The 18,023-nt window shown below is 47.2% G+C and overlaps 2 protein-coding genes across 3 annotated transcripts in view; one reads left to right on the forward strand and one right to left on the reverse strand.

Annotated features, from left to right (window-relative positions):
* Window positions 1–3,117: 3,117 nt before the first annotated feature.
* On the reverse strand, window positions 3,118–16,209 carry Dhdh (dihydrodiol dehydrogenase). Its single transcript, XM_021168044.2, has 7 exons — window positions 16,093–16,209; window positions 15,458–15,569; window positions 14,172–14,335; window positions 9,165–9,417; window positions 6,675–6,799; window positions 3,774–3,921; window positions 3,118–3,544 (listed from the first exon to the last, which is right to left on the reverse strand). Exons 1-7 carry the CDS (start codon window positions 16,180–16,182, stop codon window positions 3,435–3,437), a joined length of 1,002 nt encoding a protein of 333 aa, XP_021023703.1. The 5' UTR covers window positions 16,183–16,209; the 3' UTR covers window positions 3,118–3,434.
* The window catches only part of Tulp2 (TUB like protein 2), a 38,288-nt gene continuing 34,054 nt past the window's right edge, over window positions 13,790–18,023 (forward strand). The window contains exon 1 of one of the 2 annotated variants that reach the window (XM_021168040.1): window positions 13,790–13,906. The gene's annotated coding sequence lies outside the window, so the exon portion shown is untranslated. The remainder of the gene's footprint in view (window positions 13,907–18,023) is intronic. The other variant, XM_021168041.1, reaches the window with a different exon arrangement.

Here is an 18,023-nt window from a genome sequence, read left to right on the forward strand (position 1 = left end):
GAACCTGTGTGTCTGCCAATGTTCTGACCAGGTGTGTGCCCATTGCTGTACCCTCATTAGACTCTTAACTTGTTTCTCTCCCATACCCATTTCTTGAGGAATCAATCATTTTAGAATAGATATTGTTTAGATCTGGAAATCCCCTACTCCCCCCTTCTCCTTTCCCCCCTGAGGGCCTATTAAAAACTGGGTCCTCTTTCCCTGCGAGGTGGACTCCTCTACCCCTGCGAGGGATATGAGTCATCCCCAGAGCTCTGGCTTTCCCCAAATAAAGTCTCATGTGGTTTGCAACAAGCTCGGTCTATCATGAGTTCTTGGGTGTCCGCTATTGTCCTGAGGCCTGAGCGAGGGCTCCTTTCGTAGTCTTTCAAAACAACTTTGGAATTCATGGAAAATGGCCCAGTGGTTAGCGTAATCACCGCAGGTGTGCCTGGGAGAGGCAGGGTCCCAAGGACTCCATGCTCTGAGGACTTGATTCTCTTGTAGAGTTTCTCTCTGCTTGTTGCCCTCGAGGTCACCACTTTGCCCATAATCTACGGGTTGTATGGAAACTCTAAGGGGGTTTCCAGCCCCTCACTGGGCAGTGTCTGTAACTGTTAGGACTTTCTAGGCCAGCCAGCTCCCAAATAATGACAAAGAGACCATTTATTAATTATAAAAGCTTTATAGGCCTTAGCTTACAGGTTCCCAACTAGCTCTTATAACATAAACTAACACTTTTATATTAATCTATGTTCTGGGCTGGAGAGATGGCTCAGTGGTTAGGAGCACTGACTGTTCTTCCAGAGGTTCTGAGTTCAAATCCCAGCAACCACATGGTGGCTCACAACCATCTGTAATGAGATCTGATGCCCTCTTCTGGTGAGTCTGAAGATAGCTACAGTGTACTCACATAAAATAAATGAATCTTTAAAAAAAAAAAATCTATGTTCTGCAACGTGGCTTGTTATCTCTCCTCTGGCTTCTTCTGTGTCTCACTGGCAAATCTCCTGCCTCAGATTCTTTCCCCGAGTTTTTAACTCTCCCCAGAAGCCTTGCCTTCCTTCTCCTGTCTCAGCTATAGGCCATTCAGTTCTTATTTTCTTTTTTCCGAGACAGGGTTTCTCTGTGTAGCCCTGGCTGTCCTGGAACTCACAATGTAGACCAGGCTGGCCTCGAACTCAGAAATCCGCCTGCCTCTGCCTCCCAAGTGCTGGGATTAAAGATGCACGCCACCACACCAGGCTCAGTTCTTTATTAAATCAGGCAGTGTTGGAGGAAGTGTTTACAAAACACTACAACAGGTGATGATTAACAATACCAAAATCTGGCCTGCCAACTCAGAAACCAGCATTTGAATAATACAGAGACAATCTTTGCACAGCGCAAGCACACATAAAGATCACCTCAGCAAGTATCATTGGTTCTTACAATAATAATGATTGATCTCTTCCAAGCATTGCTGTTGGAGCAGATTAAGGATTCTGCCTCAGAAAGAATTTAGAGATGTAGTTAGTATAGTTAGGCTAAGATGTTTTTGTTAGCCGGCCGGTGAGTTCCAGGACAACCAGGGCTATACAGAGAAACCGTCTTCAAAAACAAAAACAAAAACAAAAACAAAAAAAACAAAACAAAACAAAAAAGATGTTTTTTTGTTAATGTAGGAAATCCTGGGGAACAATTTAAATTTCAGAAGAGCACACTTTTGATAGCTGCCCCTAGGCCTGCAAGCCTCCAGCCTCCGCACAATCTTATCTAGGCCTACACCGTTTCAGCCTCCGAGACTTATCTGAATCAGCTCAGCCTTTTTCTTTCTGAACTCTGACAGCTGATTCAACTCAGTTGTTCTGGCTCAAACTCCTTTCTAAGCTGACTGATCCAGTCTGGCTTCTCTCAGCCTCTAACTGGGTTGCTCTGCTTGGCCTCAAACTAACTCTGGCAATCTGTTCTCATCTTCTGGCTCCTTCTCATTCCCTGGCTTGTTCTGTCTTCCCCTGAGTCTAGCTTGTTCTCTGTTCAGCCTGTCTCTGTACCAGTAAACCTTCTTATTCCTCTGCCTTATTCTCTTAAAGCAGTCTCTCTTTCCTCTCTGTTCTCATGGGCGCTGGGCACATCCTAGTCTGTCAGATCTGATTTGTTACTTGCCATTCAATTAGACATCATCACTTTCAAACATGGTGCTTCCTTTTACAAACTAACTTTACCTTCGTTGTTTGGAATTAAAGGTGTATATGCCAAGGGCTGAGCCACACCACAACCAGAAACAGGTTTTGTTTTTGGTGTTTGTTTGTTTGTCAATAACACAATCTTAGGGTTCACAGTGTGATGAAATATCTTGCAACAAGTATGATTTAATAAAAAAAAATTGCTAATGAGTAGGTATGTACCCAAGGGTTTAAAGTAGAAATGACTGTTTTTTATATAAAAGTTTAGATTTGTGATTCTTTTAAGTTTTTTATGATTACATTTTAGTTCCTGAATCTATTGCCTGCCTATGAATCCCATTCCCCTAACTGGGCTGTTTCATCTGGCTTCAGTGGGAGAAGATGCACTTAGTCCTGCAGTGACTCCATAAGCCGTGTGTGTGTGTGTGTGTGTGTGTGTGTGTGTGTGTGTGTGTGTTGGTACCCAGGGGAGCTTCCCCCTTCTCAGAGGAGGAGAGGGAATGGTGGGGGAGCTGAGCTGTGTGAAGGGGAGGACTGGGAGGAGATAGGTGGGGCTGATACTGGGATGTAAAGTGAATAAATAATTTTAAAATTTTCTTTTCAGGATAAATAACAAAATGATTGTTCCTTTCTTCATAATCACAAATTGCAGCTGGCAAGTCAAAGAACTGGCTGAGAAAAAAATACCTTTTTAACCTACAGTTTGTTAGTCTGTAACAAGTTGCTTAGACAGGAATGCATGTGGATTCATGTTAATAATCTGTTTTCTGCATGTAATACATAAATTGCTTAACCGTGTAAGGATGCTGGGGGCCTGCTGGGCTTTGGGGTTGTTGTGTTTTCTTAAACTCATTGTACTTCATCTATTCATTCACTTAAAGATAGAATGCAACCACATTGTAACGTTTATACTTCTTCAAAGAGTGTGCTGGGGGGTATGGGGGAAAAACAAAGTTGTTGGAGCCTTGCTTCATCCATCGTGTGTGTGTGTGTGTGTGTGTGTGTGTGTGTGTGTGTGTGTGTTTCCCCCTAAAGTAAAGAGAGAACCTGTTTGTCCTAGAAAGCAGCTTTGGTGTCTGTGGACTCCCCTGACTCCACACCCTGACTCATCAAAGCTGGCTTCCGGCACCCAGAAAGGGAGAGAACACGGGCTGATTTGCAGCAGCAGCAGCAGCAGCAGCAACAACAACAACAACAACAACAACAACTCCAAAGCAATGAGAGTCAGGTTACGGAGGTCCAAGCGGGAGGGAAGGTTGCTTGCCACACACATCCGTCTCAGGAGCTGTATCAGCGTTTATCCTGGGGGAAGGTGACTCCAATGGCCTTCCTCACCTCCTCAAGGATCTCAGCCAAGAGCTCACTCTCTGCCAGAGGAACTACAGGACTCTCCTTAAGACCTGGGAAGAGAGACCACAGGAAGACTTGTCTAAAATGCATGCATCAGACAGCAAGAAGACTATTAATTCCCAGAATTTTTTGCAGCATAGGCAGGGTAGTTTGAGAAGGTGGCGATCTCTCTGAATCCTGGGAGATGTAGTTCTAAATAGCTACTTGTGTTTCAGGGCTGGCAAGAACACAATAGTCCCCTCAGATGTAGCCCCAGTGCAGCCCTCCGCCCCTCCTTACCTTTACGCAGGCACTCACGCACGTGGTTGGCTTCATAGAGCATGCATGACCCATTTACGAAATTGTACTCCTTCCCAAGGACAGGCGGAGGGAACTCCTTCCTCTCTCCATTCACCACCAGCTCAGTTGGGGACCACGATTTTTGAATCTGAAGGAAGATAACAAGTGGCTACTGGGCCCTTATCAACATGGCTCAAGGACTTTACTCCTCCCAACAACCGGCTGAGCGGTACCCAGGGGCCAGCTCTGGCACCTTCGAGCTAAGTATTTACTCCCCCCACTCAATTTTGTGAGGCTCGGTCCCGCCTTCAACCTAGAGTGGGGCTGAAGAGTTTGTTCCTTAGCAATGGGCCTGTCATACTAAGACCTGTCTGTTATCTCCCCAGGATCAAAGGACCTCAGACCTGAAGACCAGGAACTCCTTCTGCCATGTAATGAAGGCTTACTACCACAGTGTCCTGGGTGTTAGCACTACAGGCTGGTATTGTCAATCTTGGCTCCTATACTTTTTTTTTTTTTTTAATTTTGAGACAAGGTCTCATGTAGTCCAGGCTGGACCCTGACTCTCTGTGAAGCTGAGGTTGCTCTTAGACTGCTGGTTCTGCCTGAGATTCATTACAAGTGTGTATCCTCATACCTGGTTCCATGCAACATCTTTCTTCTTATCTGGTAGAAGACCTGGAAGTTAAACTTGCCCTCTGCCTACTTGTAGGACAGGATGGAAACACAGAGATGACAGCTGGGACATGAGGACAGGACAGTCCCTCAAAATGCAGGGAAAGGGCCAAATCATTCTATAGTTTAACTTGTTATATAGATGATTTCTTTCATTACATTTTTAAAAAAAGATTTATTTACTTATTTTATTTATGTGAGTACATTGTAGCTGTCTTCAGACACACCAGAAGAGGCAGCAGATCTTATTATAGATGGCTGTGAGCCACCATGTGGTTGCTGGGAATTGAACTCAGGACCTCAGGAAGAAGAGTCAGTGTTCTTAACCACTGAGCCATCTCTCCAGCCCCCCTCATTAAAAGGTTTTTACTGAGGTGTTAGGGATCACTATCAGGACACACTAAAAAAGAGCTCTACACTGAGCCATGCTTATAGCCGCTCGCTCGAGGGTTCTAAGCCTGGGCCAGATCATTGCCCTGTGTCTCCTGATTCCCTTTGTCTTTCTATTTTTGAGGGTCTGGCTGAGTAGTCCAGACTGCCCTTGAAATCCCTCTGGAGCCCAGAATGGCCTGGGACTTGTCATTCCCCTTCACCTCTAGGCCCAGCAGGTCTTCCTTTCTTTGGCAGCTACATTTCAAGAGCAGGATACCATATATGCTATCAAAGTCTTCCACTGAGCCACACCTTCAAACCAAAATCAGGATTTATTTCTAACTCTGGCATTCCAGAAATCCAGGAAAAGCTGACCTCTGGTGAGACACACATAGTGTCTGGAACAACTAGAAAGCTAGATCACACATACAACTGGAATGTTCTAGGCCTGGCTGGAAACAACTAGAAAGATCACACACACAGCTAGGCTTGTTCTAGGCTTGGCTGGCAGACGGTTTGGAACCTCAGCTGTTCACAAAATCAGATGTTTGTACACGTGGCCTCCAGCAGGTAGAGCGATTTCAAGAGCTGTGAATTTCTGAGACAGGGATGGGACAGCTTTGTAGTTTGTCTTTGCTATGTTGTGGGGTTTCCTTTCTTCCACCTTTCTCCACCCCTTTTCTTCCATTTTTTCAAGCCCCTAACACTAGATAGGAGAGGGGGAAAGGATGGAGGGGGAAGGGAGTATGGTACGCTAGATGAGTTTCTGCTGATTAGAGGCATTAAGGTCCCTGAAGCAAGATTGATCTGCACCGTCAGGGTAGCTGATGTCTTCTTGCTTCTTCCTTGCACATCACTACTTAACAAGCCAAAATCATTGCAACACACCAACAATCTACCCCAGCTGGCTCTTGGCCTAAGCATTTGTAGATACCCTCTGAAAAGTCCCCAGAACCCCAAATGTCACAAAATCACAGAAACTATCTACAGCTGGCAAAATCACACCCCTGCCAGAGCATGAGGCAGTTCATAGTCAGCTGCTGTGGACAGTCTGCAGCAGCCCCGCACCCCACACCGGGATTAAAACGAAAGCACATTATTCCTCCCTCTCTCTCTCTCTCTTTCTGTGTGTGTGTGTGTGTGTTTAAAAAAAAAAAAAAAAAGAAACCAGGGCTGGAGAGACGGCTCAGTGGTTGAGAGCACTGACTGCTCTTCCAGAGGTCCTGAGTTCAAATTCCCAGCAACCACATGGTGGCTCTGTATTACCATCTGTAATGAGATCTGATGCCCTCTTCTGGTGTGTCTGAAGACAGCTACAATGTACTCATATACATAAAATAAATCTTAGAAACAAACAAACAAAACCAAAATTCTCCCTACACTGCTTCCTCACTGCCATGGTGTGAACAATTGTATGAAAAGCTTCCATTGTTACAGACCAAACTGGTTCATGCTCCATGCCTTCCCCGCCACACAGACAGGTCCAGAACTCCGAGCCATATAAACCTTCCCTTCAGTTGGGTACTTGGTGGCAGGAATAGGGGAAGTAGCACCTACAGCTAGAAAGAACCTGGGGCTGGAGAGTACCTGGATGGCAGAGCATATGTTTAGCACTCAGAAACACTAGGCTTCCATTCCTAGGCCCAAAATCCATACATCAGAAGAACGGTTTTGTCCTAAGGCCTGAAGATATGAGACGGTGGCTTCCAAGACCCAACCCCCATCCCCTGGCTTGGTTGTTAGTGAGTGTGAGTGTCTCAGAAGCGAGGTAAGGAAGAGGTTACTGCAGCTCTAGGCACGCCCTCTGATGGCGGCTGCACAGGGTCCCCAGCACTCCTGCTTGTGATGTCTCACCTGGGCCATGCCCTTGGTACCATTCACATACGCTGTGTTGGGGAGGTTGGAGGAGATGCTGCAGGTGAAGCTACCATGAACCCCTCCTGGGTACTGAAGTAGCACGCTGACAGTATCATCCACACCTGGAAAGAAGGCGAAAGTCAGCACGTGGTTGAGACCTGGGTCAGACTGCACAGTCCTCCAACGCCGGCCCGGACACATGGCCTGCGTGACACATGGCCTGCGTGCTGCTGTTTCTATTTTGTTGGTGTTGCTGGGTTCTATTTGTTGGAGACAGAATCTCCAGGAGCGCACATCCCAAGCATCCTGTGTGTTAGACAATTATCTCCCGATCCTCTTCTCTCATTTCCCCAGGCCTGGGATTACAGGCAGACACCACCATGCTTGGCTGAATAGTGTTGGCTTTTAAGTTTCTAATTTATTGTTAGTGTGTATATGTGTATGTTGTACATGCAGAGGGACATGTGTCACAGCACATGTGTAGAAATCAAAAAACTCCAGAAAATTCTCTTTCCCTCTTTTCCTGAATTCTGGGGGCCAGACTCTGATCATGAGGCTTCGGTGGTAGACACCTTTGACCCGCTGAGCCATCTCACCTGGCCTGCTCTGAACAGGGCCGCACTGTGTAGCCCATGCTGGCTCCGAACTCCTGGTATCTTCCCTACCTCAGTCTCCCAAAGCCTGGGGTAACTCCTGAGCCACAATACCCTGAACTAATTACTTACTTCAAGGGAGTGATTGTGTGGTGTCTGAATTCTCTCTCAGGGCTGAAGAGATGGCTCAGCGCCTAAGAGCCTTTGCTGTTCTTGCAGATTATGTGGGTTCAATTCCCAGCACCCACATTGGGCAGCTCACAACTGTCTGTAACTCCAATTTCAGGGGCTCTAATTCCTCTTCTGACCTGAGCAGTCACATAGGATATATTCACACACACACACACACACACCAAAATAAATCTTAAAAGAAACAAAACAATCAACTGGCAGGGTGGTGGCGCTCTCCTTTAATCCCAGGACTCAGGAGGCAGAGGCAGGAGGATATTTGGGTTCAAGGCCAGCCTGGTCTATAGAGTAAGTTCCAGGACAGCCAGGGTTACACACAGAGAAACTCTGTCTCAAACACTGCCCCCCCCCCAAAAAAAAAACCCACCCAATTCACAGTGCCAAGTATGGTGACACAGAACTTGATTCCAGTCCTCAGGAGGCAGAGGTAGGCAAATCTCTGTGAGTTAGAGGCTAGTAAGTTTTGTTTATAAACTAATTAGTTAATTAACAAACCAACAAAGAGTGCTAAAAAGAATGAGGTTAGGTCTCTTTCATGGTGTGTTCAGGTCTTGGGTTCTATTTACTGTTTCAAAAGAAAGGAGGAGGCTGGAGAGATGGCTCAGGAGTTAGGAGAACTGGCTGCTCTCACAGAGGATCCAGGTTAAGTCCCCAGTACCCACTGGCAGCTCACAATGGTCTGCAAGTCTAGTTTCAAGAGATCTGGTGACCTCTGCTGAAAGGCAGCTGGCATAAAAGCAAAACAGCCATACACAAAAAATAAAGTTGTTTTGTTTTTTTCTTTTGTTTTGTTTTTTGTTTTTTTTTTGTTTTTTTGTTTTTTTCCGAGACAGGCTGGCCTCGAACTCAGAAATCCGCCTGCCTCTGCCTCTCAAATGCTGAGATTAAAGGTGTGTGCCACCACTGCCCAGCTTGTTTCGTCTTTCAAGACAAGGTTTCTCTCTGTATAGCCCAGGTTGTTGTGGAACTCATTTTGTAGATCAGGTTGGTCTTGAATTCATGTAGATCTGCCTGCCTTGGCCAGCACTGGGATTAAAGGCGTTCATCATCACCTCCAGGAATCAATTGTTTCTATTTCTTAGCTGCTTCCCATTTGCCTCAACAGGTATTTTAATTCCTCATTAACTCCCACAGCAACCCCATTAACATTTAACCAGTCAGGTAATTAAGAATCAGCCGTCCAGCGGGGCATGGTGGTGCATGGCTTTAATCCCAGCACTCCGGAGGCAGAGGCAGGAGGATTTCTGAGTTGGAGGCCAGCCTGGTCTACAGAGTGAGTTCCAGGACAGCCAGAGCTATACAGAGAAACCCTGTCTCGAAAAAACAAAAAACATAAAAAACAAAAAGAATCAGCCGTCCAGTCTCAGATCACATGAGAGCCCAGTGGAGAGGTGACCGGTGTGAAAGGGTAAAAGTGCACAGGATAGGTTTGAGAGGATTCTGAGACGTTGGGCCCCGCCCACATTGCCCAGGATGGTCTTTGAACTGCATTTCCCAGAATGCCATGGGGTAGCTACTTGCTTAAACCATGCGCATACGTGCCACTGGCGATTCTGGGAATGGTAGTTCTTTATGTGTCTAGGCAAGGGAATCCCTCTAGGAAGACCTTCCAGCTGTCTAACTTGATTTCAGAGGGGGAGGGGACGGGGGGGGGCGCGACACAAGATTAGAGAGAGAACGCCATTCAGCCGAGACTACGAAGTACCTGTTTCATGGATCCTCCCGACAGCTGAAATTTTCTCTGGCTTCTGTGCACCAAAGATCATGGAGAAGAACTGGACACAGTAGATGCCTAGGTCCAGCAGTCCACCTCCGGCTTGGTTCCAGTCTGTGGCCCGGGGTACAGAACTTAAATCCAATCCGAATTCTGCCCGGGCCACTCGTAGGTCTCCGATAGTTCCTTGAACTAAAACTTCCCTCAGAGCCTCCATGGCAGGAAAAAATCGGCTCCAAATGGCCTACAGACCAGAGAGGTGAGCCCAAGGAAATGGAGGCATCAGTACTGAGGTAATCAGCCGCACCTCCTTTAGCATCCTAGTCTTGAGGGATACCCACTGCTCCCCCTACCCCAAACACATAGTTATCTTACCATAGCAAGAACCCCCAATACAAGGTCCTTCTTGACCTTCCCCACTGGGCCATCACCCCAGGTTTCATGTACCAACTGTCTCTGTCCCATACACACTTTTTTTTTAAGACAGAATATTATGCAGCCCAGTCTGTCTTCAAACACTTGTGTATCAGAAGTGAGTCTCAACGGAGGAGATGCTTAGATAAGAGATAGCCCTGTGGGTATGTCTTGGGGGAGGAGGTGCCTTGATTTTAATTGCTGTAGGAGGGTAGGCAGCACTATTCCTTGGGCAGGTGGACCTGAACCCAGAGCCTCAAAACAACTCTAGCCCTTTAAAAACGACATTGGTAGACATAGCAGTGCATGCCTTTACCCACTGCACTCAGGAGACATGCTGGGGACAGCATACCATGACAGGGACTGCCAGCAGCAGGCCCAAATGGAGATGTCTCACAAGCCCACAACAGCTCCTTGTGAAAAAGGATGGCATCTGGGACCTTGAGAATCAAGAGACACATGCCTTGAGGGGACCCGCCATCTGAAATAAGGGGACTGCCTGTAGTAGGCCGGGATGGATACATCTCAGTAGCCCACAACAGATCTTTGTAAAAAACATTTGTTCCCATCTCTCCTAACCTTAGCCCTGGACAACGGCTGTATAGATTTCATTTGTGTGTGGCTGTTTTTCAGTTGGCCTTGGTGTTCATAATTATTCTATTATATCTGACTTTCTTACTTCTTTCTCCTGCTCTGGTGAATTCTGTGAAACTAGATGTTCCTTAATGTAATGATTTTTTAAAATTTATTTTATTTACATGAGTACACTGTAGCTGTCTTCAGACACACCAGAAGAAGGTATCAGATCCCATTATAGATGGTTGTGAGCCACCATGTAGTTGCTGCTGGGAATTGAACTCAGGACCTCTGGAAGAGCAGTTAGTGGTTTGTTTTTTTTTGTTTGTTTTTTTTTGTTTTGTTTTGTTTTTTTCCGAGACAGGGTTACTCTGTGTAGCCCTGGCTGTCCTGGAACTCACTCTGTTGACCAGGCTGGCCTCGAACTCAGAAATCCGCCTGCCTCTGCCTCCTAAGTGCTGGGATTAAAGGCGTGCACCACCACCGCCCAGCTCAGTTAGTGCTCTTAACCACTGAGCCATTTCTCCAGTCCCAGATTTTTAACCAATTAAAAACTGAGGCATGGGGCACAGCATAGCACAGTCCTAATAGCCCAGGTGCATGCTGTGCGCTCTCATCTTGGAAACAATGCAATAACTGCACAGTGGTCGTTCCAGATTAATGTTTGACTTGCAAAGAAAGTTTGAAGAAATTATTAGAAAATGAAATAGATCCAACATTGGGGCCCTGAGAAAGAAAAAAACTACTGAAGTTATGAAATAAGTTTTTCACAACATTTGAAAGTGGTTCCTGGATAAGCAAGGATAGAATGCATAAAATAATACACTTGTAAAACTAAGTCAAAACACTGGGACTCTTAGGAGAGTCATTGTGTGCAGTGTGCAGAAGCAGAAAGCTAACGGAACTGCTGAGTTAAGAGTCAACTTCAGGGCTGGTGAGATGGCTCAGTGGGTAAGAGCACCCGACTGCTCTCTGAAGGTCCAGAGTTCAAATCCCAGCAACCACATGGTGGCTCACAACCATCCGTAACGAGATCTGGCGCCCTCTTCTGGAGTGTCTGAAGACAGCTACAATGTACTTACATATAATAAATAAATCTTTAAGAGTTAACTTGATTCTTTCTGGCCACTGCCTGGCAGCTTTGCCCATATCATTTATCATTAGAGCTTCACAGGAAACTGCAGATAGCTGACCTTGGAGCTCTGAGCTCTGAAGTATAATAAGTCAAAAGTTAAAAAAAAATGTATACAGAGAAACCCTGTCTCGAAAAACAAAACAAAAAAAGTTAAAGTTTAATTAACGATAAATTTGCGATCAGTATTGTTTTGGAACGGGTATGGTGGCGCATGCCTTTAATCCCAGCACTTGGGAGGCACAGGTAGGCAGATTTTTGAGTTCAAGGCCAGCCTGGTCTACAAAGTGAGTTCCAGGACACCCAGGGCCACACAGAGAAACCCTGTCTCTAAAAAACCAAAAAAAAAAAAAAAAAAAAAAGAAAAAGAAGCATTGTTTTGGCCACAGGCCTGGGAATAGGGGAAGCTTGGAACTTTGGGGAGCAATTGCAATTCTTGATTTTTTGTGGGATGGGGTTATTCTTTTGAATTTGATTTGGCAATGATTATATGATGTATTTTTTTCTACCTGCTTTTGGAGTATCAATAAAAGACTGGGTCAGGAGAAAGGCGAGAGAGCGAGTGAGGAGGAGTGGAGAGCAAGTGGGGTGCTCATGAGGTGTGCGTGAGGTGAGTGTGGAGTGAGTGGAGAGAATGTGAGAGTGTGTGTGTGTGAGTAAGCATGTGGTGTGTGTGTGAGGTGTGTGTGAGAGTGAAAGGGGAACACACAGAGGTGTGTAGGAATGTGGGAGTTCAAGAAAAGAAACGTGGGCTGGGCAGTGGTGGCTCATGCCTTAAATCCCAGCACTTGGGAAGCAGAGGCAGGCAGATTTCTAAGTTCGAGACCAGCCTGGTCTACAGAGTGAGTTCCAGAACTGCCAGGGCTACACAGAGTAACCCTGTCTTGAAAAACCAAAGAAAAAAGAAAAAAAAAAAAAAGAGAAAGAAAAGAAAAAGAAGAAAAGAGATTCTTCTTTCTCTCCCTCTTTTCTTTCCCCTAACATCTAACCTGGAGGCTAAAGCATGTCTCACACAGTCGGAGCAAGTTCTGCCACCTTTGCTAAGGATGATGGCAGCGTCATCCTTGGGTACCCCCCGCTGACTTCACTTTGGGTTGACTTCTTTTATCTTCTGAGAAAGGGACCTTTTTTTTTTAGAGATGTATTTATTATTATACATAAATAAACTGTAGCTGTCTTCAGACACACCAGAAGAAGATGTCAGAGCTCATTACAGGTGGTTGTGAGCCACCATGTGGTTGCTGGGATTTGACCTCAGGACCTTTGGAAGAGCAGTCAGTGCTCTTACCCGCTGAGCCATCTTGCCAGCCCCAACCTTGCACTTTTCAATAAAGTTTTATTTTATTTGTGAACCTGTGTATACACACGTTCATACTTCCAAAGATCAGAAGAGGATGGCAAAACCCCCGAAACTGGGATGGCGAGATGGCTCAACAGTTAAGAGCACTGACTGCTCTTCCGAAGGTCATGAGTTCAAATCCCAGCAACCACATGGTGGCTCACAATCACACTGCTTCATATGATACTGGCATGGAACCCAGGGCTTCCTGCATGCCAGACAAGCGCTCTATCCACTGAGCTACATACCAGCATCTCTTCAGTACCTCTCATTTGGTCGCCTGCTTGCCTGCCTTCCTTCCTTCCTTCCTTCCTTCCTTCCTTTCTTCCTTTTTGAGACAGGGTCTCACTGTGTAGCCCTAGCTATGTAGACCAGGCTGGACTCAGATTCAGAGACAACCACCTGCCTCTGCCTCCTGAGGGCTCGAGCTGAACACCTGATCTCTTCTTGGTTGACTGTAGAAACAGTCGCTGATTTTAGGGGCCGGAGAGAACATCTCTGTGCTTAAGAGCGCTTGTTCTTGTAGAGGACCCAGGTTTGCCTCCTACCAGTCAGCCTCATGATATTCACAATCCCTTCAGTTTTGGGGGGTCTGACACCAACTTCTAACCTCTGTGGGCACCATATATACACATGGAAAATTAAATCAAATGAACAACTCTAATATAAAGGGGTTCTTAGTCATATATATATATATATATATTATATTTATGAGTACACTGTAGCTGTCTTCATTCACACCAGAAGAGAGCATTGGATTCCTTTACAGATGGTTGTGAGCCACCATGTGGTTGCTGGGAATTGAACTCAGGACCTCTGGAAGAGCAGTCAGTGCTCTTAACCACTGAGCCATCTCTCCAGCCCTTTTAATCACTATTTTGAGAGTCGTACAGTTTGGTGGTAAAATTTGAGTCCCCCATTAGCTTTGCTGTAGATGACTGGAGCCCTGTAATGAGTTAAAGACTCCCTTCCTCGGATGTTACCTCCCTGTATTGGGGGTGGAGTTCTGAGAAAGTAGCCTTTCATTATCTCCTGATATCTCCTGTTCTCCGGGAGAGAGAAGGAAGCTTTTTGTGTGCCAGTGTCTAGTGCTTCCTGGGAGTAGAGGCTGCAGAGGCTGAGCCTCTGTTCTTATCTGTGGGCTCCTTAGGTCCACAGAGCAAGCGGTAACGTGCAGTAACGATGAGTGCATCTGGAAAGCTGAGCTCCTGGATGCCACGGGACTCTCCTGAGCTGCTGCTCGGCCTCACACGCCTCCTTACCACTCCCTAGGTAAGTCTTGCACTAGCAATCCTTAAGCAAAATGGCCTCTGTCTTCTTTGGTTTTCTTGCTTTCTAAATAAGTACTTTTCCTTCAAGTGGGGAGAAATGAACTTGAGTTTGTGACTAGATGCTGGATTCAGTTACACCCTGGCCAACACAGAGATTCTGATCCTTTTGTGTGTGTGCGTGGGGGGGGGGGATTTTTGACTGTGGGCACACCTGGGCAACCATGTTTAGCACTGTATGGATGTGAGAGCGGCCTCTCCAGGCTTACCTCCATGAGGAAGACGCCTTGAGAACGGGCTTTGGCAACCATCTCCCGAACTTCTGCTGCATTCACGCCCATGGGTTTCTCACAAAGGACAGCCTTGCCTGCTGCCAGGCAGAGGAGTACGGCTGGCTTGTGCTGGGGGTGCTGGGTGGCGATGTAGGCCACCTCTAGGGGAGGAGGGAGGAGAGAGGTGTGGTCAGCAGCACGGCCAGCAAGAGAGCCTGGCCGCCAACATTCAGAGGCAAGGCTGTGAATACAGTTCTAGGGTTCTCATTGAGGGGAGACTACCAAGCTTTTGTGTAGTGACAATTTGGAAATTTTGGTTTCTTTAAAAAAACAGAAACATCAGAATACGTTTTCGTTTCAGTCCCAGCTGTGGAATATGGGGCTGCCTCAGACCGTCCACAGCAGCTGACTGTGATTTGCCTTGTGCCCTAGCAGAGGTGTGGTTTGGCCAGCTGCAGAGAGTTTCTGCGATTGTGTGACTTTTGGAATTCTGGCAACTTTTCAGAGGGTCTATAAATGCTAGAGTCCCAGAGGTGGATTGGTGGTCAGGGCTTGTGAAGGAGTTATGCACAAAGAAGAAACAAGAAGAAATTAGATATTCTGCCAGGGAAAATCAAACTTGCCCATAATCAGCAGTAAGAAGTCTCCCGATAACATCCCCCCAAACTCCCTTTCCGACCCCTGACTTTATTCAGGGGTCTCCTTTTCTTTCCTCTCTTTTCTTCTTATCTAGTGTTAGGGGGTTGAAAGGGTGGAAGAAAGAAGAACCCACAAAGTAGCAAAAGACAGTTACACTTTTTGGGAGGCTGAGGCAGGAGGACAGCCAATTGGAGGCTAGCCTGGGCTACATAGTGAGGTCTATCTCAAAAGCCCAAGTGGCCAAGCATGCTTGCCTACACCTTTAATCCCAGCGCTTACAAACTGGAAGCCAAGGCAGGTGGATCTCTGAGAATCTGAGGCCAGCCTGGTCTACATGATAAAGTTTCAGGCCAGCCAGGGCTATACAGTGAGACCCTCTCTCAAAATAAAATAAAAGTGTTGGGATTCGGCTCGGCGGAGCTTCTGCCTAATGTGTGAGAGGCCTTGGGTTCCATACCCAGTACTGCAAAATAAACAAGTAAATAAATCCTTACCGGATTTTCTAGCCTTGGGAGAAACTTAAAACTTAGCCTTGGCTAAGCACAGATTAATATTGTTCAGCCAGTCTCAGGTCACGTGTAAGCATCTGTAGGCAAGAAGCAGTGCCTAGCTCTGCCCCCACCTCCCTGGTCCAGGCCACTCACCCACGTTTGGGTCCTTGGCCAGTTCCTCATAAGAGCCATAGGCCTTGGGGATGTTGTATTTCTGTGCGAACTCCTCTGCTCGGTTCAGGTCCCTCGCAGCTACCGCTACCACCTAGTGTGGGATTCAAAGGGTTGAGATGTGAAAGACAAGTGGACGAGCTGTGGAGGAGGCTGCAGTGGGGAGCGTCTAGCCTCCTCTAAGATGGCTAGGGAAGGTATTACTGGTGGGGAGGGGAAGCAGATGGACCGGGGGGGGGGGATGGTGAGGGGGAAGCCAGACTTAGGCTGTGCTTGGTACATGGCAAGACTGAATAGAGAGGAAAGGGGAGTCTGTAAGCAAGCCCAGGATCCTCTCCGACTGCACCATGGCTTCGCCTCCCAGCAGCTGATAACCCACCCCCTGCAAACCGCGAGCCCCAGACCGGGGCGAATAGGAGGTGTGAGCTGAAAACAAATCTCTTATGGCCTCGGGGACCAGGAGAAGGGTCCCCTTCTCTTCTCAGATTCCCTGCCTTAGACCTAGGGACTCTCCTCCCTCATACTCGGGGCTCCCTCGTTCCTCGGACTAGGGACTCTTCCTTAGACCCACGGCTCCACTCCTCCCTCGGACCCAGTGTCTTCCAAGGGACGTGCACCTGGTGCTCCGAAGGAGGCAGTGAGCTCAGCACGGTGGTAAAGTCGCTGGCAATTAAGCCAGCCGACACGACGCCCCAGCGCAGCGCCATTTTACACGTCTTCTGCCTGCGAGGGCCGGAGGCGGGGCCAACGCCACCGCGCGCTGCACGCCGCCGCTTCGCTTTGACCCTCAGACCAAGGACTCGAGTGTGAAACAGCTATCTCTCCAACCCATCTCCTCCTTCCCCTCCTCCCTGCGCCCTTCCTTCTCCCTCCCTCCTTCTCCTTCTCAGTGCCCAAGCTGGCCTGCAATTCACAATATATATATAGCCAAGGCTGCTTGCTGACCATAAACTCAAGGCAATCCTCCTGCCTCAGCTCCTTGAGTGCAGCAATACAGGCATACACCACCGTGCCTGTCTTTCAGGTGTCTTTTTACTTTTTATTTTGAGACGGGGATTTGCTATTGATATCAATTAGTCTGTGAGGACGGGGCGTGGTGGCGCACGCCTTTGATCCCAGCCCTTGGGAGGCAGAAGCAGGTGAATTTCTGAGTTCGAGGCCAGCCTGGTCTACAGAGTGAGTTCCAGGACAGCCAGGGCTACACAGAGAAACCCTATCTCGGTAAAATAAAATAAAATAGTCTGTGATCTCGAGAAAATGACCACAGGATCCAAAGTATTTCTGATAAAGCAAACGTTTTACTTCTGCAGAGGACCCAAGTTCTGTCCACTTGGCAGCTCGAAACCATCTTCCAGGAGATCCAGTGCCGCCTTCTGTCCTCTGTGGGCACCAAGCATGCACATGGTGGGCATGCATGCATACAGACAAAATTCTTCAACGCATAAAATAAATTAGGAAGGAAGGAAGGGAGGAAGGGAGGAAGGAAGGAAGGAAGGAAGGAAGGAAGGAAGGAAGGAAGGAAGGAAGGAAGGAAGGAAAAGAAAATATGGAGGAGAAGGAGGATTCCTTGGAACCGGAGTTGCAGATGGCTGTGAGCCATTCATTATATAGATGCTGGGAAGAACAGTAGATGCTCTTAACCTGAGCCCTCTCTCCACTACCCAGATTATGTCTTTACAAGTCTCTTTAATGATGGAACTTGATTTATCTCATTTAACGTCGAGAGGGGAAGAATGTGCGCCTCACTGATAATAGTTCCTCTTCACTTACAACCCAGTTTCATTCTCTCTTGTCTTCAGATCCACTGAACACTGTCTGACTGTGCCCAGGTGTTTACAAGTCTCGTATTTAGTAAGACACAGGAGGCTAATCAGTTATCGCGCTTAATGCGAGGTAACAGGGGGCTTTCAGCACTAGAGCGAGGGAAGCCAGGGCTGAGGTCACCGTCCCTTCCCATCTCCACGTAAGCCTTTGCCAGGAAAGACTGTTCCCTGTCACAGGCGCCACAGGTACACTGCTTAAGATAACAATCCAGGCTGGTTAGATGGCTCAGTGGGTAAGAGCACCGGACTGCTCTTCCAAAGGTCCGGAGTTCAAAACCCAGCAACCACATGGTGGCTCACAACCATCTGTAATGAGATCTGACTCCTTCTTCTGGAGTGTCTGAAGACAACTACAATGTACTTACATACTTACATATAATAAATAAATAAATCTTAAAAAAAAAAAAAGATAACAATCCTCCTGCCTCAGCTTCCCAAGCAGCTCGTACGATGACAGGCCTCAGAGCTGGGCCTGCGTCCTGTGACCCCTGGAGTTAGGGACAGAGTTGTCTTCCATGTCCTCTGTTTCTTCCTGGCTTAGCACTGGACCTCTCTGGGGTCACTTTTCTGTTCTGGAAACTGAAGTCCCCACAGTTTCTACTTACAAGAAAGTCTTAAGAGGATTAACTGAAGCCGGGCGTGGTGGCGCACGCCTTTAATCCCAGCACTCGGGAGGCAGAGGTAGGCGGATTTCTGAGTTCGAGGCCAGCCTGGTCTACAGTGTG

Source organism: Mus caroli, chromosome 7, assembly GCF_900094665.2.
Source record: "Mus caroli chromosome 7, CAROLI_EIJ_v1.1, whole genome shotgun sequence".
NCBI classification, from domain to species: domain Eukaryota; kingdom Metazoa; phylum Chordata; class Mammalia; order Rodentia; family Muridae; genus Mus; species Mus caroli.

What these genes read in the sequence shown, in the direction of transcription:
- Dhdh (XM_021168044.2), bottom strand. Translation starts at nt 16,182, where the DNA reads ATGGCGCTGCGCTGGGGCGTCGTGTCGGCTGGCTTAATTGCCAGCGAC. An exon ending in GGCCAAGGACCCAAACGTGG is followed by an intron (nt 14,336 to 15,457) that starts GTGAGTGGCCTG and finishes CTCCTCCCCTAG; the next exon opens with AGGTGGCCTACATCGCCACC. An exon ending in AAGGCGTCTTCCTCATGGAG is followed by an intron (nt 9,418 to 14,171) that starts GTAAGCCTGGAG and finishes TCTGGTCTGTAG; the next exon opens with GCCATTTGGAGCCGATTTTT.